Source organism: Pleurotus ostreatus, assembly GCF_014466165.1.
Source record: "Pleurotus ostreatus strain PC9 chromosome Unknown scaffold_1, whole genome shotgun sequence".
NCBI lineage: Eukaryota > Fungi > Basidiomycota > Agaricomycetes > Agaricales > Pleurotaceae > Pleurotus > Pleurotus ostreatus.
The window spans coordinates 1815265-1839372 of NW_023503156.1; the positions used below are offsets into that span (position 1 = coordinate 1815265).

General features: G+C 50.1%; 7 protein-coding genes across 7 annotated transcripts; 1 reads left to right on the top strand and 6 right to left on the bottom strand.

Annotated features, from left to right (window-relative positions):
* Window positions 1-2: 2 nt before the first annotated feature.
* On the bottom strand, window positions 3-2329 carry YND1 (Golgi apyrase; the record flags this gene model as incomplete). Its single annotated transcript, XM_036770270.1, has 2 exons — window positions 3-2056; window positions 2116-2329. The coding sequence occupies 2 exons, from the start codon at window positions 2327-2329 to the stop codon at window positions 3-5; spliced, it is 2268 nt and encodes a 755-aa protein (XP_036636115.1).
* A 145-nt stretch (window positions 2330-2474) lies between these two features.
* ELP3 (Elongator subunit) lies at window positions 2475-4620 on the bottom strand (the record flags this gene model as incomplete). Its single annotated transcript, XM_036770271.1, has 10 exons — window positions 2475-2551; window positions 2601-2967; window positions 3019-3142; window positions 3198-3599; window positions 3654-3734; window positions 3787-3911; window positions 3971-4133; window positions 4184-4254; window positions 4307-4542; window positions 4596-4620. 10 exons carry the CDS (start codon window positions 4618-4620, stop codon window positions 2475-2477), a joined length of 1671 nt encoding a protein of 556 aa, XP_036636116.1.
* Window positions 4621-4873: 253 nt separating this feature from the next.
* PC9H_000617 (uncharacterized protein) lies at window positions 4874-5292 on the bottom strand (the record flags this gene model as incomplete). Its single annotated transcript, XM_036770272.1, has 3 exons — window positions 4874-4990; window positions 5050-5187; window positions 5251-5292. 3 exons carry the CDS (start codon window positions 5290-5292, stop codon window positions 4874-4876), a joined length of 297 nt encoding a protein of 98 aa, XP_036636117.1.
* A 142-nt stretch (window positions 5293-5434) lies between these two features.
* PC9H_000618 (uncharacterized protein) lies at window positions 5435-9157 on the top strand (the record flags this gene model as incomplete). Its single annotated transcript, XM_036770273.1, has 10 exons — window positions 5435-5712; window positions 5769-6026; window positions 6088-6611; window positions 6667-6833; window positions 6888-7497; window positions 7552-7610; window positions 7665-7972; window positions 8023-8365; window positions 8415-8613; window positions 8679-9157. 10 exons carry the CDS (start codon window positions 5435-5437, stop codon window positions 9155-9157), a joined length of 3225 nt encoding a protein of 1074 aa, XP_036636118.1.
* A 2334-nt stretch (window positions 9158-11491) lies between these two features.
* Window positions 11492-12835, bottom strand: PC9H_000619 (uncharacterized protein; the record flags this gene model as incomplete). Its single annotated transcript, XM_036770274.1, has 2 exons — window positions 11492-11716; window positions 11783-12835. The coding sequence occupies 2 exons, from the start codon at window positions 12833-12835 to the stop codon at window positions 11492-11494; spliced, it is 1278 nt and encodes a 425-aa protein (XP_036636119.1).
* Window positions 12836-13158: 323 nt separating this feature from the next.
* PC9H_000620 (uncharacterized protein) lies at window positions 13159-13948 on the bottom strand (the record flags this gene model as incomplete). Its single annotated transcript, XM_036770275.1, has 3 exons — window positions 13159-13544; window positions 13610-13774; window positions 13885-13948. 3 exons carry the CDS (start codon window positions 13946-13948, stop codon window positions 13159-13161), a joined length of 615 nt encoding a protein of 204 aa, XP_036636120.1.
* Window positions 13949-14413: 465 nt separating this feature from the next.
* On the bottom strand, window positions 14414-17900 carry PC9H_000621 (uncharacterized protein; the record flags this gene model as incomplete). Its single annotated transcript, XM_036770276.1, has 12 exons — window positions 14414-14634; window positions 14692-15178; window positions 15237-15502; window positions 15555-15723; window positions 15781-15859; window positions 15914-16087; window positions 16150-16363; window positions 16419-16497; window positions 16609-16739; window positions 16793-17175; window positions 17235-17366; window positions 17422-17900. The coding sequence occupies 12 exons, from the start codon at window positions 17898-17900 to the stop codon at window positions 14414-14416; spliced, it is 2814 nt and encodes a 937-aa protein (XP_036636121.1).
* Between the last annotated feature and the right edge of the window lie 6208 nt (window positions 17901-24108).

Consider the following 24108-nt stretch of genomic DNA (forward strand, 5'->3'; position numbering starts at 1 on the left):
GATCATTCATCTTGGAAGGAGGCAATTGCAGAATGGAAACCATCGTTCAGTCTGCTTGATGCGAGGGAAGCCTGTCGAGGGACCAGGGATGATAAATTCATTTCCGACGTATTTCTCGAACGTGATGAGACGCCATTAGTCATCAGACTCAAGTTGTAGAGACTTTGAGACTCTTCCAAGCCGTTGGGTGAAGGTGAGGGTGCTCTGGATATGGATGAGCGCGGACTGGAGGGCGTTTCGACGCCAGTGCTTATACGGGTAAGGTTGTCGGGGACGGATCGCGACCGACTAGGGAATGGCCGAGAAGGGGAAGCTATTGGGGTACGAGAGCGACTACTCCCCAATGCGGAGGGAACCACACGCTGGAAAGGATACAGCCATTTGGAAGACCCTGTTATTCGAGATGGTAGCGGGTCGTTTAATACAATTGTCGACTTGCCCTCCTCCATTGAATACGATTGTGAATCCCTTTTGGAAAAGCCGCGCAGGAAACGTAGACAAGCCGTGCGCGCCTGCCTTCGAAGACGATAAGAGAGAAGAACCAAGACGCAGACTAACGTCGTATAAATCAGGAAGAGTAGCGGCGAGAAACCAAGTGAGGTCCGATGTAACGATTCCGGTAGGTGCTGAGACAATCGATCCTCCAGTGCCTCGAAACGCCAAAAAGGGGGTCGAATCGGGGTGATAGGCGAGTCTGCAATATTGGGAATATCATCGATAGGATCGACCAACGGTTTGGCGGTAGTGGCAAGCGGTGGAACCTCTTTGCTTGCTTCGAGAACCATTTTTCCCAGCGTCCAACTAATAGCTATGTCACCTATAGATTCAGCGGACTGGAATCCTGGTCGTCCGAGACCTTTCTTTTCTGCTTCTGCTGCTACTTCCTCGCCGTGCGTTGTACCATTCCCGCCGGGATCGACAATACGAGGCATGCCTATACCTTCATGCAGGACATTAGCTACCCAAGCCGCTTTGAAACACTGCATCTCCAGCCGCGACAGTTCTACCTCTGGTCCCCATTGACCCACACCGACGATTTGCCCATCCTTTTGAGCAACCTCACCGTCGCCGCCTAATCGATCTTGCGCCCGGGAATGTTCATGTTCCTTTACGATACCTGCCCAGTCCCTTGAGCAGAATTTTGACGCAGCTCGTTCGTACTGCACGAAGTCGTAGGGACCCCCAAGACCAAAGACGTGTTCTGAGGAGTACCAGTACTCGGAGACGCCAATGAATTTGGATACGGAGAAGTCGATTGGGGGAACGTGGATGCCGTTCATAAGGCAAGGTGTGTCTGGACAAGGCGCTTGTTTGTTAAGGAGCGAAGACGTGCTCTTCATGCATTGCTCGAAGGAACCAGTACCGAGCATTTTGTGCTGCTTCCGAGTGTGAGAAGTTGACATTCCCTGGTGTATTGGCTCCTCTATTAGCTGCAAATCCTTTGGTAAACAAGGGTCTGGAATAGTATCGCCCCTCGCTGGATCGTTCTTCGCCTCGTAGTCGTTGATCGCTTTCCCGACATAGCGCTCCCTGGCCTGGTTTGTACCGTAACCCAACCAAGTCGTGACGAAGACTTTATGATGGATTTCTTGGCCGCTCAGTAAACGCAGGCGAACGTCAATGAGGTTCTTCGTATCTCCCTGGTGTTCCTTGCTGGGCTCAAACGCTATTTGCGTCGATGCACCTCCCATATCCAAGAAGCCGTATGTCGTCTTATCCGCGCTTGAACCCGTAAACCCGTCCATAAGGTAGTTAACCGCTATCCAGCCAAAAAGTCCCTCTTCTTCACCAGTGATAATGCGGACGCTCGTTCCACATGGTCCAGCCTCAGATTGTTCTTCAATGCGAAAGTCCGAATGATGTCGTAAGAAATGACATGTATGAAGCAGGAGTGTTGCTTGTTTCTCGGGGGAAAGCAAGCGCATCCCAGCGGTTGCCAGCAGAAACAAAGGAGTTTCGTGGTGCAATGACGGTGGAATGGTCTCGCGTGCATGGTTCAAGAGAGGTGCTAAGTGCAGCGCAACGGTCTCTGGATCGTCTGCATGGGACGATATTCCTGTGAAGGTAGTTTGTTGTTGACACGCACGAGTCAATTCAAAGATAATTAGGACATACCTGGCTGTATCCTGCTCACCCACCCTTCACCATCCTTCGTCCCTTTATCGACCTTGGGCAAAGAGTTCGGTATCCTGGTCCCTTTTTCAGACTGTACCAAGCGAGGGTCCGTCCAACTATAGATTTGTAGTCGGGAGCCAGACGAACCAGCGTCGACAACTATGCCAAAGCGGCGACCAGCGAGCCATGGGTCTACCACATTTCCTGGAGGCATAATTTAGGGATTTGGACAACTTCCAGGCCGTTGAGCTTGGTTGAAGTGGCGGTCTTGGCGTAAAATCACACGTGTAACAAATGATCGGGATCGGGCGCTTAAATAGTGTACATAGGACTTGAAATTTTGAAACTGTAAATGGAAACTACAACAGTGATTTGCTCATATACGGTCCATCGAGTTCATACCCAAGCTTGCGATAATAGTCCCTGGTACCGACGCCTACAGCAGGCGTGAGACTTCGTTTTAGTCCCGATGAGCAGACACTTACCTGATATCACTGCTAATTTTATGTTGCCGTGTTCTTCTCTAGCTATTCGCTCTGCTTCTTCCATTAACAACGTACCAAAGCCTTGATGTTGGAACTTCGTTGGGTCCCTTCCATGAACTGGTATGGCCGTTCCATACACGTGCAGCTCTCTGACGATGCTGCATCCTCCGAGCGCATCATCACGCCGAACGAGCTCCGGACGGAACGTACCTTCCTCTGAACATTTTCTGAGCCGCAGAAGACCCACGAGAATGTCCTTCTCGGGGTCTTCGTACGAAAGGAAGGTCTCCCACCCGCCATTGGCGGTATAATCTCGTCGAAGGAGCTCAACTGACTCTGGCCGAACCTTATGATGTATCTCGTGGATCTACAACAAGATCAATCGGGAACACAGATAATAGCAGGAGAGCGCACATACTCCCACTTCACGGAACCGTACATCACGGCATTCTGCCCCGAAGTCTTTCATGCGGTTGAGAGCGAGTTCGCGAAGATTGCCAGAGTTGTCACAACCACTGGACACAAGAGGCAATGGGATATCTCTGTAAGATGCCGTGAGATCCCAGCGATGTCAATGAAGATGCCGCGCGTACGTACCTCTGCACGCGATATACACGGGTCCAAGGAGGGACGAGAGCCAGTATCCTGGCTACGACATCGACAAGAACGTTAGGCGTGTAATTCTTATATTTCCCGGTCTTCCAAAGCTCGTACAACCCCGTTCCTCGAATAACCAGTGTCGGATAGATTTTTAAGCCGTCGCTTCTGAATGCCGGGTTCTCGAAGTACTCCTTAAATTGCTCGAGGTCGCGTTCCAGCCCGACGTTGGGGAGATCGGGCATCATGTGTGCAACTACCTTGAAACCGGCGTCCTTGGCAAGATGGAACGACTCAGACACGGCACGGACGGTGTGTCCACGATTGGTATCTCGAGCTACGTCTTCATAGACGGACTGCACGCCGATCTCCAAACGAGTACAACCATAGCGAAGCATCTGACTGGAGGGAAAAGGTCAGTGTGAAAAGAGTGCGACAAGGACATAAATAACTAACCTTAAATGAGGTCGTAGACAGTAATCTGGTCGAGTTTCTATAGTTATACCGATTGCCTTTGATTTAGATTGTTCCGAGTATCTGCAGCAAGACGTTAGGATAAACAAAGACCGATCATGCCGAGAATATCGACCTCACGGCCTCGTCGACATCAGTTCCAGTGAATCCAGATAAAGCGTTATGCAATTGCGCCACGAATTTCCCTCGATAGTCTTCCGGCATGCTCATAAATGTCCCTCCCATGATGATGAACTCGACCTACGGGGCAAGACCCGTGTCAATTCCGGGGATTAAACAACGTAGATAGAGAGATCTACCTTATCTACGCTGTGACCGAGACTCTTCAATTGCTCGACTCGGCCTCGCGTCTGTTCGTAAGGGTCATAGCGAGCGCGGATCGCCCTCATGCTTGTAGGCTCGTATCCCGTGTAGCTTTGTGTGCTATAATCGAAGTCGGAATCTGGGCCACCTGGGCAGTACCTGCGTAAGATGGTGAGTTTCTTCCATAGCAAGGGAATATAGGATCATACACGCAGATGTTCCCTGTCATAGCAATATGTGGACATCGATGCGGTTTGCACATAACTGCAACGACAGCAATCTACTTTGAGTCAGTCTTTCTGTTGTCTCCTCAAGCATGCTATCACACTCACACCACTCGCTGTCCGTATCGGCCTAGCCCTGAGCCTCGGAAGCAAAGCTTTCTTGTATTCATCCGGAATGGCGCTGATGATGTCCACCAATCTTGGTACACCGCCATACGAGTACTTTTTACTAATCTTCAGGCGGATTTCGTTCAATGAGACACTCTGGTTATCATCGTGGGCCTTGATGAGCTCGGCCGCGATTCCAGACGTAACACGAAGGAGAGTTTCGGCCTGTGATGGCCCTATCTTTCCAGGAATGTCAGATCAGCAAGGAGACAGTGTTCAGTTCACAGACCTTCAGTCTTCGTTCGTTGTACCATGGAGCGTTGCCGAGCAATTAATGTACGTCGGAGTCAGGATTCAAGTTTTCTTTCAGCTACATAGCACATTATTACCGCATCTGGCTGCCATTCACAGGGGCAGATCATCAACGATTCAAATATTCAACGTACTACCTAAATACACGCATCGAAGGTTACCTTCGAACTGACAAAATGGCCGCCGACGTTCAGACCCAGCACCCAGAATTGGCGCAGAAACCCAAAGCTACGGTGTTTGCGAAACTTTCGATTATCAAGCACTTGCGTTGCTATTGGGCGTAATTAGATACAGCAGGGCCTTGGATACGTCCCCGCCGTTTTCTGCGAGAGCCTTCTCCGCTTGGGCACGGGTGATCCCTAATTCGTGAACCTGGTAGGCAATTTCAGAACTCACATCAAGCGACAAGCGACGAGATATGTGCGACGCACGATAAGATCGATATCCTCTCTTTTAATTTGAGGCGCGTTCGGATCCTTAGCTGGTTTTGTGGGAGGCTTTTCCAAGATACCACCTGGCCGGAAGGCTTCCTCCATCTTCCCTTTGGAGTATGCGAAGCCGTCTGCGTACTGCAAACACACAATGTACGTCAAGGTCAAGTGTGTGAATATTGATGTAGAAACCGAACTCACATTCATGATGACCTCTGGCTCTGGTCGGCCATTGCGAGACATATTGTAGCAGTGGTACGGTCACTGTTACTACATGCCAGTGCCAGTATTACTGCACTGCCCGTGGGAAAGTCAAGGTGCGCAGCGACCCTGCGTGCCACGATCGGTAACTGGATTTGAACCCAACCTCTTGAATCCAACCACCATGGACTCTTTCGACAACTTTCAGTATGATTCTAATTCATCGTATGGCGGAATGGGTATCGTGGATGATACTTCCTCCATATACACAGCCAATACCAGGGACGACTCGTCTCTTGACTTGACAACCTTGTCTCTTTCCGAACATGACGGCGCCGAACACGCCAGCAAGCACAGAGTCAATGGCAGCGATGTTGCCTCACGACTAGACGAAGACTTTGACTCTGTCTTGGACGACTTGAAGGAAGAGGACTCTGTCGAACTACCCCCGCATGCTTGCAGGTGAGTCATGCGCTGTTACTGCTTTGCGCCACTTTATTAACCCGAGTGACCTGCAGCTACTGCGGCATCCATTCGCCAGCATCTGTTGTAAAATGCCTCATCTGCTCGAAGTGGTTCTGCAATTCCCGCGGGAATACATCAGCTTCCCATATCGTCAATCACCTTGTTCGCGCGAAACATAAAGAAGTCATTCTCCACGCCGAGAGTCCTTTGGGGGAAACGATCCCCGAGTGCTACAACTGTGGCAGCAAGAACGTGTTTATGCTGGGGTTTATCCCCGCCAAGAGCGACACAGTCGTGGTCTTGCTCTGCCGGTACGCATATATGCACTTCTCTGGGCTCGTTTCGAGGATGCTGACCTTATTGATTTATCAGACAACCTTGTGCTGCCATATCTAAGGATATCTCGTGGAACGCAGCTCTTTGGGCTCCTCTTATTGACGATAGATCCTTCCTCTCATGGCTTGTCAAACCACCTAGTGAAACCGAACAGCTCCGTTCTCGCCAAATCTCGTTTTCTCAGATCAATCGCCTTGAAGATCTCTGGCGCGAGAATGCGAACGCTACGCTGGAGGATCTCGACAAACCAGGAGTCGACGATGAACCACAACACATCGAGATACGATACGAAGATGCATATCAATACCAGAACATCTTTGGACCACTCGTCAAGATTGAGGCGGACTACGACAAGCGTCTTAAAGAAAGTCAAACCCAAACGGACGTTATTGTCCGCTGGGATTTGGGTTTGAATCAGAAGCGAGTTGCTTGGTTTGTTTTGCCGAAGTTAGAGAGTGGAGAAGTTAGGCTTGCTGTTGGGGATGAGTTAAGATTGAGATATGTGGGCGAATTGCATAAACCTTGGGAAGGTGTAGGCCATGTTGTCAAGATCCCAAATAGTATGTGCTTCTACTACGTCCAGTACCTTCCCCGGCTAACTCTATTTTCTTCTAGACATTTCGGATGAAATTGGTTTGGAACTACGCCGGGCGGACGGCGTGCCCTCTGAATGCACCCATAATTTCGCGGTCGACTTCGTGTGGAAATCGACTAGTTTTGATCGCATGCAGTTGGCAATGAAGACCTTTGCTGTGGATGAGAAGAGCGTCAGCGGCTACATTGTGCGTATCAACCAATAAGTCGTAGTCCATTATTGATCAACTGTTCTTTTATAGTATCATAAGCTGTTAGGCCATGAGGTTGAACCTCAAACTTTGAGGACGCAGATGCCCAAGCGCTTTTCTGCTCCTGGCCTTCCTGAACTGAACCATTCTCAAATGTATGCTGTAAAGAGCGTTCTGCAGAAACCCCTCAGCCTTATCCAAGGTCCTCCTGGAACCGGAAAGACAGTCACATCTGCGTCAATCGTCTATCACCTCGCCAAGATGAACCCAGGCCAAGTCCTCGTTTGCGCCCCGTCCAATGTCGCAGTCGATCAACTCACGGAGAAAATCCACGCCACTGGTTTGAAAGTCGTTCGCTTGACTGCAAAGTCTCGAGAGGCTCTTGATTCTAGTGTCGCGTTCTTGACCTTGCATCAACAAGTGGCCAACAACACAACACATGTTGAATTGCAGAAGTTGATCCAATTGAAGAACGAGCAAGGGGAATTGAGTAGTAGCGATGAAAGGAAGTATAAGACGTTAATCAGGATTTGCGAGAAGGAAATTTTGAGCAAGGCAGACGTAATATGTTGCACTTGCGTCGGTTCTGGCGATCCCCGACTGAGCAAATTGAAGTTCCGGACCGTCCTCATCGACGAGGCTACTCAAGCAGCCGAACCAGGTAAGCTAGCACTAAATACTACCGGTACATACATATATTGACCTTGCTCTTCAGAATGTATGATTCCCCTGGTTCTCGGATGTAAGCAAGTGGTATTAGTTGGTGACCATCAGGTATGCCTGACCTTACGTCCTCGTTCGTAGAATGATAACATATTGAATTCACAGCAACTTGGGCCAGTCATTATGAACAAGAAAGCCGCTCGCGCCGGACTAACGCAATCGCTCTTCGAACGCCTTGTTCTCCTCAACAACCGCCCCATTCGCCTACAAGTCCAATATCGCATGCACCCATGCCTATCCGAATTCCCCTCCAATATGTTCTATGAGGGCACTCTCCAGAATGGTGTGACTGCTCCTGAGCGCCTCAGGAAAAACGTGGATTTCCCCTGGCCCATCCCTGACACCCCCATGTTCTTCTACCAAAACCTTGGTCAGGAAGAAATATCAAGCAGTGGTACATCGTTCCTGAACAGGTAGGCGTCATTAATTTAATTTGGATATAAGCGCTCATAATCATTCCTAGGACTGAGGCCTCTAACGTGGAGAAGATCGTCACGAAGTTTTTCAAATCGGGTGTCGTACCAAATCAAATCGGTGTCGTCACGCCGTATGAGGGGCAGCGTTCTTACATCGTCAATTACATGCAATTCAACGGCGCGCTCAAGAAGGATCTGTACAAGGAGATCGAAGTTGCAAGTGTGGATGCTTTCCAAGGGCGTGAAAAGGACTACATTATCCTAAGTTGTGTCAGGAGCAATGAACATCAAGGAATCGGTTTCTTGAACGATCCCCGACGATTGAACGTAGCCCTTACTCGTGCAAAATATGGCGTCGTTATTCTCGGCAATCCCAAGGTTTTAAGCAAGGTAAAGTCAATCTCTTGGTATGCAAAGCAAAGCGCTGACGGGTGTCTAGCACCCCCTTTGGCATTACCTTCTGACCCACTACAAGGAGAAGAACTGTTTGGTCGAGGGGCCGTTGAACAACTTGCAGCCTAGCATGATCCAGTTCAGTAAACCTCGTGGATCTCTTGCCAAGTCCATGGATCAATTCCGCCGCCATGAAACAAACGCTCGGGACTATCTAACGACCCCCAGTTTAGGCATGATGGACGGTATGCTCCACGATATTTATCTCCCATCCAATTTTACTGACTTCTCTCTTATCCATTGAATGTAGGTGGTCGGTCCGGTACCCCCAGTCGGTTCGACGCGAGTTTCTATCGTACACACGACGCTCTCAGCTACATCCCCTCTGATGTTCAATCACTGCGCTCCCAAGCTACTTACTCCTCCGGCGTTCCGATGTTTGCTGCTACGGGCTACTTAAATGCCAATATTCCTCGCGGTGTCAACGGCGCAAAACGCAGCGCGTACGGGAGCTACGCTAGCTCTATCATCTCTCAAGATGCTGGGCCAAACACAGACACTGGCAGCGTCGTTGGTAGTGCCGTGAGTGTTTCGGACCGTTCGGGCCCCAGCGTGACCTACAATCAAAGCGACCGCCTCCGTCGACGAACCTCATTCTCTTCAGTCGCTGGCGCTTCCGACATGGGAAGCCTGTCGCAATACGATTACAAGAGTCAAGATGGAACGGCCGACATGGACGACATGAAGTCGCAGTACAACGGCACACAGTCGGGCGTGACCGTCTTCTAGACATCGGGTACCCAAGTGCAGACCTGCAATGTGCTCTCCTGATAGCCTGAGAAGGTTGACCGCCCCGCCCCGCCACTTGTGGCATGTCAGCCATCCAACAGTTTGCTGGCTGCCCCAGGTGGTCTCGAGTTCATTTCGTGCCACCTGCACCGTACCCAGTTTGATGCAGGTCGATTAGCAACGGGGATAGGCCAACACAGACTATTGGTGCTTCCGTACACTCACGATGGGCAGTCGCAGCTGTACTCCACGTTGACTCCCTGGTATATTCAGCCAGGTGTTGGACAACCTGCCTTGGGTTTCCCTGCGCTACTTTCCCTGTGCTAAACACGTACTGATGTATGCGTAGCATTGTACATGTATGTTCTATTCCCATGCACATTTATGAGTCGAGAACTTCCTAAGGGGATGTTAGCCCTTTCGATCTTTATTCCTTAAGGCTTCAGCAAGGGTTATCCTTGCTTATCGCGGTATTTTTGAATGTTCATCAAGTTTGTACCGTAAACTCAGGCGAGCCTCTTTGCTAGAACCCGTTCAGGCATTGGACCATCTGCTCTGGAATCAAATTGACGAAAGAAGTTCCGCCACCATCCGCCCTTGTAGCACCTTCGAATTCAATCATTCCTACCTGGACCATTGTTCTCATGTCCTGCGGGAGCCAGCGTAATGTTCCTGTTTCCTCTTCCAGCGGTTCACCAGCGGCGTTGAGGTGAGATTCCGCAGATACGGAACGCCTGGGATCCAACGAACGGAGAGATGCCCGAAGGTCCACTATGCCAATTCGCGTGTTTTCACTGATTCGCGACATTCCAAGTGAAACTTACGTTTGCAGGCTATCGCTCATCCGACCTATTCTTTTGCAAGTTACGATTGGACCGTTGTGTAAGAATGACTCATCCCGTATCAGCGAGCACATTGCTTACTTGCATCTTTTAACCATTTTGTCACAGAAGATAGTCATATCCCCATCGTCATGGTACCAATGTATAGGTCTCTCGTGGATACAAGGAGTCATCGAGATACTGGGCACACAATAATCTCTGATGGACGTGGACGGAATTTCGTACTCCTTACATAGATCTCTTTGCAGAATGATGGATCGCACGATGCATTCGCATCTTGGAGTCCATACGAATTCTTTCAAGTCGAGTGTTAATCACCGCTGGTCTGGGTACCAGGAGGGATCATGAAGAATAGCTCGATTTCCCCATCAACGATTAAGCCGAACATGCCGCATTCCGTCTTCACGTTAGCGATCTGCAATGAGGACGAGCTCGCGGTTCTTCATGATATATTTGATAGCACATCAAAGGCCGTTTCTGTTCATTCCTTGAACATGGCTCTCACTGAACATCTTTTTACCAGGTTCTGACACACGTCATGTCTCGCAGACGCGAATCGACGAATTCCAGGGTGTTGTCCATGAGAACGGAATATACCATGACATGTCCATATGTATCCGCAAGGCATGTGAACCCTCCCATGTTTAAAGCGGTAACTTCAGACCATGTCAGTCGGCCTCGTCTCACATGTATACGAATTTGTCGATTATCGAAAGGAAGGAACGAATGAAGGGAGTAACCCAGGATTGATGATCTAAGCGTGGATAGACTCAGAGTCTTGCAGATGGTCGCCTTCGCGATAAGATGGATATACATGTGGGTTCATGTGTCTGGCTGCGAGACGAGGTGAGTATAGTTCCCAACGGCTTCACACCTAAAACCTGATGTGGGAGGTCTACCAACGTAAGACTTCTTGAATTTCCGCGCGAACGCGCCGTAATAGGTCACTGATTCCTCAACCAATACTGATGGAGTGGCGGTTACTCTTTCGAGTATCTTCGTGAGATTCATCAGAGCTCTGTCTTAATCTGACCTCGTACGAGTACGTCTCAGGAAGTATCAGTATCATCGAGCTGAAGGTAGTAGTATAAACTCGGCATTCCATCCGATTGGTGATTGGCACAGAGAAGTACAACAGCATTGGCGTATCCTAAATTTCGAGCTGCCCAATTCGTAGGGCAAGTACACACTATGCGAAGAAGAGACTAAGTCGATGTAAGTAGGGATTGGTCAAGATGTAGCAAGATACGACGGGTACAATGTACAGGCATTCGGTAGCAGTAAAACCCATGAGTAATATGAATATGTTGATGGTATTCGTAAGTCGAGGGACAGAGAATGAGACCTGGAAAAGACGCTGCAAATCTCGTCTGCTTTTTTGGTCAAGTCCTCATAGCAAGAAGAATAACGAAATAAATCCGAGGAAGGATTGAAAAGACGTCGGAGAGAGTCGGAGATATAGCGATCGTTATAGCCACTTCCTCTGATCGTGTTATGGTTGTGGTTCCCTGGGAGTAGCTGGTCTGCCTCGTCCGGATCCACCGGTAGAGTGTCTGCGGACAAGGCGCTTTCCTCCCCCACCCCGGGTCGATGTTTTTGACGAGTCGGAAGTCAATTTCTCTTTGTTAAAACCAAATAATCGCTTGAAGAAAGGTCTTTTTGGTGACGACGGAGACTTGGTTGTCGACGTCGCGGTGTATATGGAGGGTTCAGGGGCCTAATGTAATGATAAATATTAATTAACATGAGATCAATCTCTTTCATCGATGGAGTACGGACGTACTATAATATGAACCTTTTGCCTGGCGCTCGGCAACACGTAGTAGGTACTTCCGGAGCCATTGGACACAAAGGAAGAGACAGATGATCTACGACTATGATGCCCATGGTGTGGATCATCAGCGAGTGTTGCCGATCGTGATCGATCGTGTCTTGGGCGACTCATACCGCGACGGGCGTCTTCTTCATGAACGGAAGTTAGATGTGATGAAGACATGGCGGATGGATACGGGGTTGGGTACTGGGGAATGGAGTGGCTGTAGACAACGCCGCCCGGCCCTCGCGGAGGAGGATGCGAAAGGATGGCGGGAGGTGCGTAGCGGGACTTTGAATGATGCGAAGGTGCGTAGATTATTGCCGGCGGATGACCGTGCTGTTTAATTGGCTGCCGCCTGTTGGGTACCTTGTCCGTGTACGGGTGCCAAGCAGACGAGTTAGGCATATGCTGTGGATCAAATATTACTTGGGGCTGAGGCGCGGGGAGTGGAAGTGGAGCGGATTCTGGGGGAGTATGAACTGGCGGAGGTAGAGCTAATGGAAGACGTGGCTTGCTGCGATGCATGGCACCTGGAGGGGGAGGCGGCGGCGCTTGTATTGACGGACGCGATGAAGGAGAATATGCATTCCTGGGAAGTGACTGAGATCTGGTCTGCGACGTCGGAGGTGGCGCTTGGCCTGTGCGAGAGGGCAAGATGCGTATCTCCTCCGGTCCACTTGGCGGACTGTAGTCGGGGTGCGGCCGACGTGCGCCAGCAGCCTGGGGCAGAGTGTGTGCCCTCGAAACTTGTCCGCTCGCGCTGGCGTCAGGATTTTGGGGGATCGGAACATCGGGCCTCCCATCAGGAAAACGTAAGACCATCTGCGGTGGCAAAGAATGTGAGCTGTCTGCCTCTGACGGCGGCGACGAGGGCACTAGGCCGTCTATGACCGAAGGCGCGACCGACGGTGAATTGAATCGAGTTTTCGTCGGGGAATGGGCGTTGACCCATCTCGCGGTGCGCTCACGAGAACTCATATACTCCCGGTACGCCTGCGAAGAGGTTGTGTATTCTGTCATTGAGTCCTGGTCCAGTGCTCAGTCCCTGCCCTGAAGGTAAGCAACGTCGAAGCAAAAGAAGAGCAGGGGGAAAGGAAAACGCACTGAAAAGAACGTTGGCGAACTTTATAGGTGAGAAAAGATTAAGGACTACAGACAAGTACCGAGGCTGGATTCAACCTATCATTAGAGTACAAGGAACTAGATTATCAGCGTCAGAAACGGCCGAATCAACAAAACGTGTTCACCTCGAGGCGTTTCCTCAGGAGCTCATGAATCTTCTCAATGAGGTCGTGGTCGCACGAAGCAAAGAGAGTTCAATTATCACAAGTGCTCTATATCGACTACCAAAAGGCTACCATCGAAACAAGGATGGCCGATAATCCTGCCACGCCCACCCCAGTTTGCCTGCTGCCGTTACTCTGCGTCGCAGGGGCGGGGGAACCAATTGATGTCGGAGAGACACTACCGCTGCCCGATGAGCCTCCAGGTCTGCTGCTACCAGCGACTGGCGTAGAAGTTGGCGCATTTGCGGCTAGCGTCGTTCCAACTTGAACCAGGAACGGGTCCTGGGTCAGCGTCGCCGTCGCCGTCTCTCCGCCAGCCTCAGCTGAGCACACGGCCTGATCTCCGCTCAGGCTGCAGTCGTAGGCCACAGTGATGGGCGACCCACTATCTCCAGTAAACACCATCGTGTACCCGACGTTCGAGGGGCCAGCAACATAAGTGACTGATGGGTTCCCCCGGAGAAATCGAAATCAAAAAAGACAATTACTCGAGTGACAGAAATCTTACTCGTTGCTGAGGGGGGAATCCCTATGTCTGCGGGATCCGTGGCCTGTCCTGCCTGCAAAGCCCACGTTGTACGCCCTTCCCCATCAACCCCTATAGCATCCGCACTCAGAGGCTGGGGATCAAATCCTGGGATGAACAGTGATGTCTGGGCTTGTTGCGCAGCGACTGTCACAGAAAGGAGAAAACAGTCAGCTTAGAAGTCGCATCTGTGAAAAAAAGAGGAAATGAAAGCAATGTGCACTTCATTTGTGCACAAAATGCTGATGGGGACGCACCCTTTATGAAAGCCCCTGAGAGGATGAGGACTCTGGCTAATTCCAAGAAGCTTGCTCTGGCCATCGTGAACAATCGGTAGAGAAATAACGAAAGGACTTGTGAAAGAGAGTGAAGCTTGTTAGTCGGCAAAAAAGTGGTAACAAAGTCGGTCGTCGCGAATTCCATTCATCACCGTCTTTTATTGCATAAAAGCCGTGGATGATGCCAGGGGAGGCCGACGGGCGCGTGACGCGAAACTATATTTGATGACTCAGAGCGACATAGGGACGCTCTCACACACAGCGGAGAAGACCTGGAAGAAGCCTCTTCTCTCCTCAAGGCATTGAGTTGGCACGGCAAAGTATGTGTAACTTAATCCATTCCCGTATGGCTATTCTAGAAGATACAGACTGCAGTCATAATGCATAATACTTGTCGTGAGTTAACATATCGAATAAAGTGCAACTGTTCACCCACAAATCCTAGTAATACTAATAAAATCAATCACAAAGCGAAAGAGCTTAAATATATACAAGGGATATTCTGAAATCATGAGGATTCCGTTTTGGGCGAGTTACTCGTTATCTCTACAGGGACGGAAGGTGTGTTGAAGGCGGCATTGATGGTGTTTTGGTTGAGCTCGCTCATAGCATGCCCTCGCGAAGGGGTGTTGGTCCCGGACTGCACCGGCGTTATCCCAAGTCGAGGAGTGATCATCCCACTGCCGTGTGCGCCAAACACGAAGCCTCCGCTCAGAGCCTCCATCGTACCTGCATAACCTTGAAAATAAAGTCAGCCGCTGCGGTGCATCAGACGCAACAAAAAACGCATACCTGGTACAAGGACACTGTCCCAGAATCCAGTCGTGAGGAAGTTATCCATGGTGAGAGCACCAAGGGCATCTTCCGGCGGGTTGGCAGCCATCGTGGGTGGGAACGTTGATATGTCAGCGACGGGGCCCATCTCACTATCAAACTGGAATTCGGCCAAGTCGAAATTCAGCCCTTGCGTGCTGAAGTGGCCACCCGTTTGAATTGGTGGGTTGAAGTCCGCAGTGGTTGGACGATGAGACGACGACGGCCGCGATGCCTCTGGCTGTTTGTTATCGGTAGACGATGAATCTTGCGGAGCATCCGCAGAAGCGTTGTTCGTGTCTATCCTCGCTGAGATAAGCGCGCGGAGGAAACCACTGTAAAGCGCTGGTGTGTGCGTAGGACTCGTTGCCGTATTCTCAAACAGATCAGCGATATCGTTCACCAGCTTCAGCGTCTTCTGCTCATCGTCCAAGAAAGCTTGGAACTCAGGGCGTATGAGCTACGATTGAAGAAGAATCAATTCAGCGGATATGTCGCCGATAGAATAGACTACCAACCTTGAGCAGTGTAAGAACGGCGTATGAAGTCAAAACACAGTGGGAGTCAGGCGCGTGGGTGACGAAACCGCAAGGTCCAAGGTGATCACGGACAATGGTTGCGCAGGCAGCGGCAGATGAATGGCATCGGGCGAAGAAGTGGCTCATATCCACATGGTTACGCTCAAGCGCATGTTGAAGGCCGAACGCATTCAAAACCAACATCGCATAATGGAAGTAAAACTGCGAAATAAGATCGCGGTACTGGATCATCCGCGGAGGAAGTCCTATTCCCATGTCAGCACAAAAAATCACAATTGATTGTTGAATATTGCATACGAGCGTTGCTCTCCTGCCTCATGGTAGACCACTCAGCACTCCAATTAATTATTTGGGATTCCATGGTTTTGATGACGAGCATGTAATCCATATCAACTTGCAGCCCCGAAGCTGTATTTGTGCCTGAGTATAGAACGTCGAGGCATCGTGAAAGGATCCTTTGAAGGTCCTAGATGAAAGATGTCATGATCCAAGCCTTAATATAACTCTTGTGAAAGCCACTGACGACATATCCCGCAAGGCCCGTGTCCGTTGGTATTGACAAGGGTGAACGACACCACAGCTTCGCGTTGCGAATGATATGACTATCTCACGTGTTAGCTATCGCCGTTCTGCTTAGAATAGCGACTGTCACATACTCTTCCTTAATTGAATGAGGTTTCCCCATCTGCGCGCTGAAACTGCGGTCCAAGCAGAAGCACATTAACCACGTTCGTTCACGGTTGTGGACTTCGATGTCTCGTGCTCTACCCTCTTCTGTGTCCTCGCTCGTGACAGCAGTCTTGCGGTGGAGGTTCAAATCAGTTGCCATTCTGAGGAAGGAAGGCAGAGTCAGCTAACGCAGAAGTCCGAGAAGTCAATGAAATTAAAGTACCTTATAGCCATACCAAGCAGGAGCCACGTTTTGTCTTGTTCATATCGTTCGACGGCTCCACATCCCCAGAGGGCCAGTAGTATGTACGCCTGAACGATTTCAACCGACTTGTATCCCCTTGCGGGGACGCTGAAAGACAGCTTCTTCGCTAGCTCTGATAACTTCGTATGAAGGTCTGGCTTTTGAGTATAGAATTTGCTGGCGACAGTACATACTATATCAAGGAAGGATCAGTGATGATGTGCAAAGAAAAGGGTCTGCGGACGAACTCGTGGTCAACAAGAATGGAGAACGCGAGCACACAAGTGACGGCGTGTGGAAATTACGATCCAAGATATTTGCGAACATCTGGGGGATCAATCAGCCTGAGAACAAAAGACATTGACCCTGAGTGCACTAACATTCATATTATCGAAGTAACTGTGGATACAACGGACGTAAAAATCAGTAAAGGTTAACATGGCGACCATTATGGGAGACGAACATATTGAATAAGGCAACGACTTCTTCTGTGGTGGTGAAGCTGAGCATTTCAGGTTGAACCTGGCGCTCGATGTATAATCGCCGCAAGGGGAGAATGGTCATGGGCCCTAGAAGGATGATATCGGTGACATTGAGCGGTGGGTGCATGTGGCTCACGTACCAGGCCTGAAGTAGTTGGCACTCGCAACACCAAGCGACTGGGGGCCATCCTTGGACGAAGGACGAGCTGCGAGTGCCGCCGAATTGCTAACGGTGGCTCTGCGGTTGGCAAGACTTGCTTCGGCCAGCAAGCCCAAGGGGTTGAGAGCGTTGTCCGGTAGTGAATGAAGCTTAGGTGAACCAGGCCGTTGCCCATGGGGAAAGGGTGAGGCAGGAGGTGATGGCGTTGAGCCTAATAAGGCTTGCGTCGTCACCGTTTGAGCGCTGGGGGAGGGTGATCGTGAAATCATTCCCGAAGCTATCGTAGGATTTCCAATAGATCGCAGGACTGTGTCCAAGGTCTTCTCCATCTTCCTCAATGATCGAGTCAATAATTCATGCTTTCTACTTGGCAATAAACACTATGAGTGCTGGCTAAAGCGGCAGAAGAAGTAAATTCATACTTCGATGATCGTTTTCCTCGATTTGATTCCTCAAAAATACATTCGTGATTACCAGATTGACAGCGTTTGCAGGGAGGACCTTGCTCGGCGCCCACGCATTTCATCTTGAGGCGACGGCAAACAGTGCATGCGCTGATGGTGATATTATGTCAAGGTGAAGCCGTTGAGAGAGAGAAGCGGTACCAACCGTGATCCTCTTGTAGGTTTTGCCTTTGGTTCTTCCTTCTCAATGGTCGGACTGCGGGCCACGTCCAAATCATCATCCTTTCTAACTTTCTTACGACTGTCATTACTCGCGGCAGCAGAAGCTGGGCGCTTGCCGTTCCCGTTCGACGAGAAAGACATATGCTCAATTGGCGGTGTACCAATGGTGTCCGATCCATTTGATGAGGGAGAAGAGTAGTTAGGCGGCAATGAGAGGTGGTGAGGGATATGCTGGGCTTGTTGTTGGTATGAGTAGTAGGGGGGATAGAGGGCTAGTGCCGGGTCGATCGGGATGGATGGTGACGGAGGGGGCTGCATGGAGTGGGACATGGATGATTCCTGCGGCGACATCGGGTAATCCTGGTGATGGGGGATAGAAATTTGGTCAGGATACGATGAGTGGAAGTGGTGATGAGCAGGGGGCAGGTAGTAGGAGGTGTAGCCAAAGGGAGACGACGGCATTGTAATGGCCAATGAAGAAGTGGAGAAAGGAGAAGCGTGCTGATCTATTGTACTTTAAGGGCGTATATAGGGGGCCCAGCTACAATGTTAAAAAGTACGAAAGCGCGAAACTCACGTGTGAGAGCCTCGGGGTAGGATGAGTAGTTGTGCGCGTGGCGCCTGATAGGACAGGTTGTGAATGTCAAACCAAGTAGGGATTGGCTGGCAAAGCGAGAGAAAGAAGCGTTGCACCCGCTGGGAGCAGACAGCCTGTTTGAATTCCACGTTCGGGTGAGTCTGTTTACACGGTCTCACAGAGAAAGAACTCCGGACGGTCAGTGGATCTGGGTGAGCAGATCTAGCTCCTAAATCACAAATATCAGAAATCCAGTCAGTGGGATATCGACCTGAAATCAAGATGGCACTTACTGGAACTGCGAGAACGTCGAGGAGGAGACTAAGCACTTGTTTAAGCGCCCACTCTTCCCCCCGTTCAGTATTCCCCGGATCACGTGTGGGGCAGCTTACCAAAACTCTCCCCGGGCCCCTGCCGAGCCCCTGGTACTCCTCTTGGCCAATCAGCGGTGCTCCTCCTCCACTTCCCAGCCCATACGACCGGAAATTCTCCAAACGTCTAATCCTGCCCATGCCTGCTTTCAGTCTGCTTTCTCGACGTCCCGAATTAGCGAGCGATCAGGCACTGGCACCGTCTTAGACTTGTTTTCAACCCAAAACCTCGTGTCTGGTCCACTCCGCCCATGGCGCCGGGCGCCCTTGGATAAAATAGGCCTCTATCATGACGACGTTAATAATCCTACGGTACATTCCCATAAGGCGCCACACCAGTAACTTGGGTCGTGCTTAAAAATAAATACCCCATTATCTCGACTGCTGGTCCTGTAGCATCCCCGATCTCTCTTCGATAAAGTACCTTGATCATCTTACGGCCGCTCTTTTCTTGTTTAGGTCATCGTTATCTTTCGTAACTGGGTATCTAGTAAGAATGGTCTCCCCCCCGTCGGATCCCCGCCATTGCAGTTTGAAGATCTAAAGGCCTGAATGTATTTTCGGTGTCAACAACTGATCTATGGTCCGAGCGGCGTCTCTTGCAGCAATCTGCCATCTACGGTGATTCCTCGACTCCATCGCTTACGACACATTCTCGGCGAGCTACCGCCAGACTGATTTGATTTATTGATACCCACAATGTCAATTCACTGCCCAATCGCTGGCCATCTTCGGCCCGCTAACACCAATCCTCAACCTCACCCTTAATATGAAGAAGCTTCTCAGTTTATTGCAGCCGCGTACACACGCACTTGTGAAAACTTGAGCAATGTAATTCTCTGCCTAATGATCATCCGCCAACAATTGATGGCACACAGCCATTTCAAGCCCCGAGAGAATTTCGCACTTCCAAATGCAGAGTTTGTGTGTGAACCAACATACATCGTTATGCCGCATAATAGCTTTATCTGTTTTGACATGATCAAGTTCTAATTCTAATAATATTATTGAAATTGAAATATCATTCGTCGGAACCTGCTGGAAACAAACGTCGCAACCTGACCTTTGTGGAACTCCCCAGAGGTTATCCTTTGAGAATTCATATCCGTGCGATGTTCTCGTTATATGGATCGGCCTCATTATCATTACTCATTGTCAGCCTTTATATCCACCTCGTCGAGGGAAAACAAGACATGAGCCTGAGTGGGCCTCATGTCGCTGGAGTGAGCTACCCGCCGTGCCGCTCCACCGCATCCTGATGGGCTCAGATGTTCGCCCGCTACACGGCCCCAATGAAAGTGTCTGTAAATACATACTAGGTGCCTTGGAATATCCTCCCCACAAAAAGAATCCCATTTCGTGTGCTCACAATTTGCAGAAGTGCTCCTATGGCCATGACTCTTGTCGATTGCGGCTGTGTCTCTGGGGTCTCTGTGAGCAAGCCTTGGAAACGTTGTGCAGAACCTTATACCATGCGCGGTGCATCGGTGGGCCCGGGAAGCTTCTGCATGTTTCTGGAAACATGGAATCGTAACAGTTAAGTGGGGCTGAGCTAACTATGGTCTGCATTGCGAGACACTCTTACTGGTCAGCATCCCTACTCATGCAGCAAGGCATGAGGAGGACGGTCTCCGTCTGCACGGAGGTTTATTGTCTTCTGATCGACTTACTCAATATTCGTATTATCATATCACCATCGCACTCGATTAAACGGTGAAAATGGCGGGAGGGTCCGTGAGGTCGCACAGTAGGCGGACCTCACGGAAGCAGTCGACACGTAACCGTTCTCGACGCGACCGCGCTCCTACAGTACTTCCAATGAGGAGGGACTTTGAATTTGAAACTCAGCGAGCCTTGATAAGCCCGTGCTGAGGAAACTGTTCTCCACGAGCTTCTTCCCTGATTGGATAGTGGAGTGGCTTTCTCCCTCCTCCTCCTCCTCCAGTCACAGATTTCTTCGCTTAGGCCATCGCTCATACATCAACGCCGCAGCCCCTTGGCAACGTCTCACAGTCCGAGTTTTTGACATTGACGTTCGGGTCGGCCAGCGCGCACATATGCCACCTAGTCGATGCGACTGACGGGGGCTCGCGTAATACTGACGGGGCGTTTAACAGTGTCCAAGGCACCACGAGCCTAATTGCATATGTCACCGAGGCCGATGAGCGACATGATGCGTTTACAGCTTGTCTGTTCTCAAGTGGGGATTTGTCACGAAGTTGGAATTCTCACACTGCGACCCTTGCATGCGTGAGGAACCTTGACAACTCCGCTAAGTACCATCGACCCGTAATCCATGCATAAATCTGCTTATCTTATTGCCTCCTGACATCGATGACTTGTCAGAGTTGTCCAGAGTTGTCACTTCGCTGACTACTTGCCTACCTCCAGCCGCGGCTTACGTTGCTCGACACACTGATGTCGTTTGCTCAATCTTCTTGTCCCACCAAATGTCTACGGCTTTGATATGATGCATACGTGATGCATCATATCAGAAACCTCTGATCTTTTCTGTCTCAAGGAGGATATCGAAGAATACTGAGGGCCGTCGACGTTTCATCAAATCCGCAGCTCCGTGGTTTTGAGTGGACATTCCAACGATATTCCTTCTTTGACATATCGCTGGTAAGATATCCCTCGCTGGTCGTCTCCTTTCCATCGGTACCACTCACTTTCTGGGTATAGACTGCATTCCTTTAAGCTTCTATCGGACGCAGAGCACATGTGGGTATACGCCCTGGCTCGTCCGCTTTTGTCACCGTCAGCGGCAAGCTATGTTTAGCCCTTCCTATTTCATGAAAAGCTTATTTTCTTCAGGATCTGAAGATGTTTTGAAGACTATCATCAACAAATACGTGAAGCTCCGAAGACGTAACCGGTGTGTAAAAACTATCGCCTACCTACCTTCACTTTGATATCGATTTGACGAAATACATTGTCCTCGGGCGCTCCTATCACGGCCGATTGTGTAATATGTCCCACCTCGGATCGTTTGGCACTGTCCAGTGGGAGACCTCATTGTTTGCTCTCACGCATGATGCATATGTGCAGAACCCCTTCGATATTTTGATGCCTGCTTGTTTACAGGAACTCCGCACTTTGGTGTGAACACCATGTGGAGGCAACGAATTACCGTAGAACTTCGCAATTTCGCAGGTGAATGGCTTGCTTCGAAGTTGAAAAACGACATTCTGATGGCTCTTCGTTCCATAACATCGTTATTCGTAACGCCCCAGGGCCAGGGCGCTACCATCGGATTCTTGCTCCATTGTAAAACAAGCTCCATTTTTTCAGTTCTCGGCCAAAGGACAATGCAACTAATAGTCTCGAGTCATCCTTGTTGTTGATCGCTCCCCACGATTCTCCAGCGAGCACGAGCCGGAACTGTCGCTGCGGGTCCTGATCTTAATTAATATACCTACTTATGGCCTTGAGAGCCATACAGCTTGATTGCCATAGGTTTGCGATCATAGGTTCTGGTTTCCTAAAGCAGCCGCCGTCCATGATGCACGTACATGATAAGGAGGTGGAGGACCTTCCTTATTCCTTCGTATGGTTCCTTACACGCATGTAAATTTGAAACATAACTCGAGGTGTGTTCCATAAATTACCGTTTCTCACTCAGCGTAATCACCATGTGCACCCCAGAATTCCAGTAGACCACGCTTCCGAGGTTAGTCTGGGATAAGCAATGGTGTTTTGAGTGTATGGATGACTTGGTTACGATGTGGGTCAATGTTTTTTGGGCCGAGGGTATACGGGGGCAAGACATGATAAGGATTTTAGACTCGCCTCTCGACTTTGCTTTTGCAGGATGGCTTCAAGCTCCGCATCTTCGTACTCGGGATAGTAAAGATCTATCACATATCGGCCCCATCGCCGTTACCGCAATGTCCCGAGCGCATGAGCTGCAGAGGAGTCGCCCCTGGGCGTGCCGTTGGGTTCGTAGTTGTACAGCTTTCCCAAATTCCAGATCTTCGGCTGACTGAAATGTTTGGGGAACTTGGCTAGCTGCCAACACGATAGATCTAAAAAAGCACCCTCTGTTTAGATCCACAATTGTAATGTCGGCCTCGTGGTATATCATGAGATGAGACTTGACCTTCCATAGAACAGAGACGTGTTACAGGCGACATTGGCAGGGACCGTGGAGTGCTGACGATTATAGCATGCCGAGCTACACAAAGAACCGAGACGGCCAGGGGACATCGCCAGGGACCATGAACAACCGACAAATATAGCATGCCGAGGTGTCTGCCCACGCCACTATTGTCATATCTGCCAATGGGCGACTCTCCCAAGTGTAGACTCGGCAAGCCCATTGGGAATATCTTGAAGCGCCACGGCGTAACCAATCTCATCGACTTGAACGTGCGTACTACCGTATTATACCGCTGAAACACCTATCGCTTCATCAACGATGGGAATTGGCGTGGAGAGGGTAGTGCAGTAAGCGGGTATCGATGACCGCCCCGAAATGTTTGCCGTAGAACACAATGTGCAAAGAAGGGACTTCCAAGATAGTGTGGTGGTAGTGAGAACAGTGGTGAAATTGGCATAAGTTGACTTATGTTCGAGCTTGCGAGTGGATATGCCGATGACGAAGATGACACCTATGGCTCGTTTGATTGAAGAACTGGTTCTCGCGAGGTTCCCATAAGACGGAGCAAGGGTTTCGGCAGTGTGGTTTGTAGAGCACAGGGGCGGATCTTCGAAAGCAAGCAGCCTAAGTTGGCTTTCGCGTGGAAATATCAGAGATGAAAGCGATATCCCTAGGCCGAGTGGCGATCTTCTGGATTCGTACGTCGATTTCGCAAGGGTCCGCCGTATAATCGGGGAGTCTGGACCCTATACCCCGCAGAAGCGCCAAGTTGTATCAGTGGGGTAGACTTACTTCCAGGTTCAATGATTCGGGAGCACGTGCTTCCTCTACGAGACATACTGGAACTCGCTAGCAGCAGATTGATTGGAGCACCCGAGGACCCAGGACGGCTTGGCTAGATGAATGGCAGATCACATCCAATGTACCAGTAAAATCTCAAGGAATACAAACCTTGGGAACCGGTGAGCCAAGAGTTATTCAATTCGACGAAGCTACGACTCAACAGGGTGGGAGTGGGCTCACAAAGGCCTTGGCGCCTTTATAGTTACGGCACTGTATAATGCAGATACGCATCTCGCAACTTGACAACTTCCGCTCTTTTGGTGCCGACGGGCGTTAAAAGTACAGATATGTACTGGCGTAACTTCGGCTTGGTGAGGGGAGTAGCCAGAAGGGGCGTAAACGTATGAGGAGCTCGCTGGGACTCGGTACCGATAAGATACAGCTAAGATGGCGATTTGGATCTACCAAGCGGCCGAAGCTAAGCATCATAGGGTCCGAATTCTCCGCGAGTTGATGTTCAGGACCGCCGGGATGTACAATTGCCTTGTAGGTTCATTCAGTAAAGATGAAAGCACGGGGACATCCATTGATGGAAGCCTGGGAAGCGTGAAATAAGCGCTGCGTAGGCCCCAAGAAATGCAACTCGGAGAGATGTTTGACGGAGTTGTGCCACGCCAACGGTATCGTACAATATGGCTGTAGTGTTTCCAAATAGACAACCACCGGGTTACTGGGATTAGGGTTCGCCAGCTGAGGATTGGCAGCGATCGGCGAAACTGTTGTCCGGAGATCCGTCTTGGGAGCGCAAGCCAAGCGATGTTGCTAACGCTATATGGA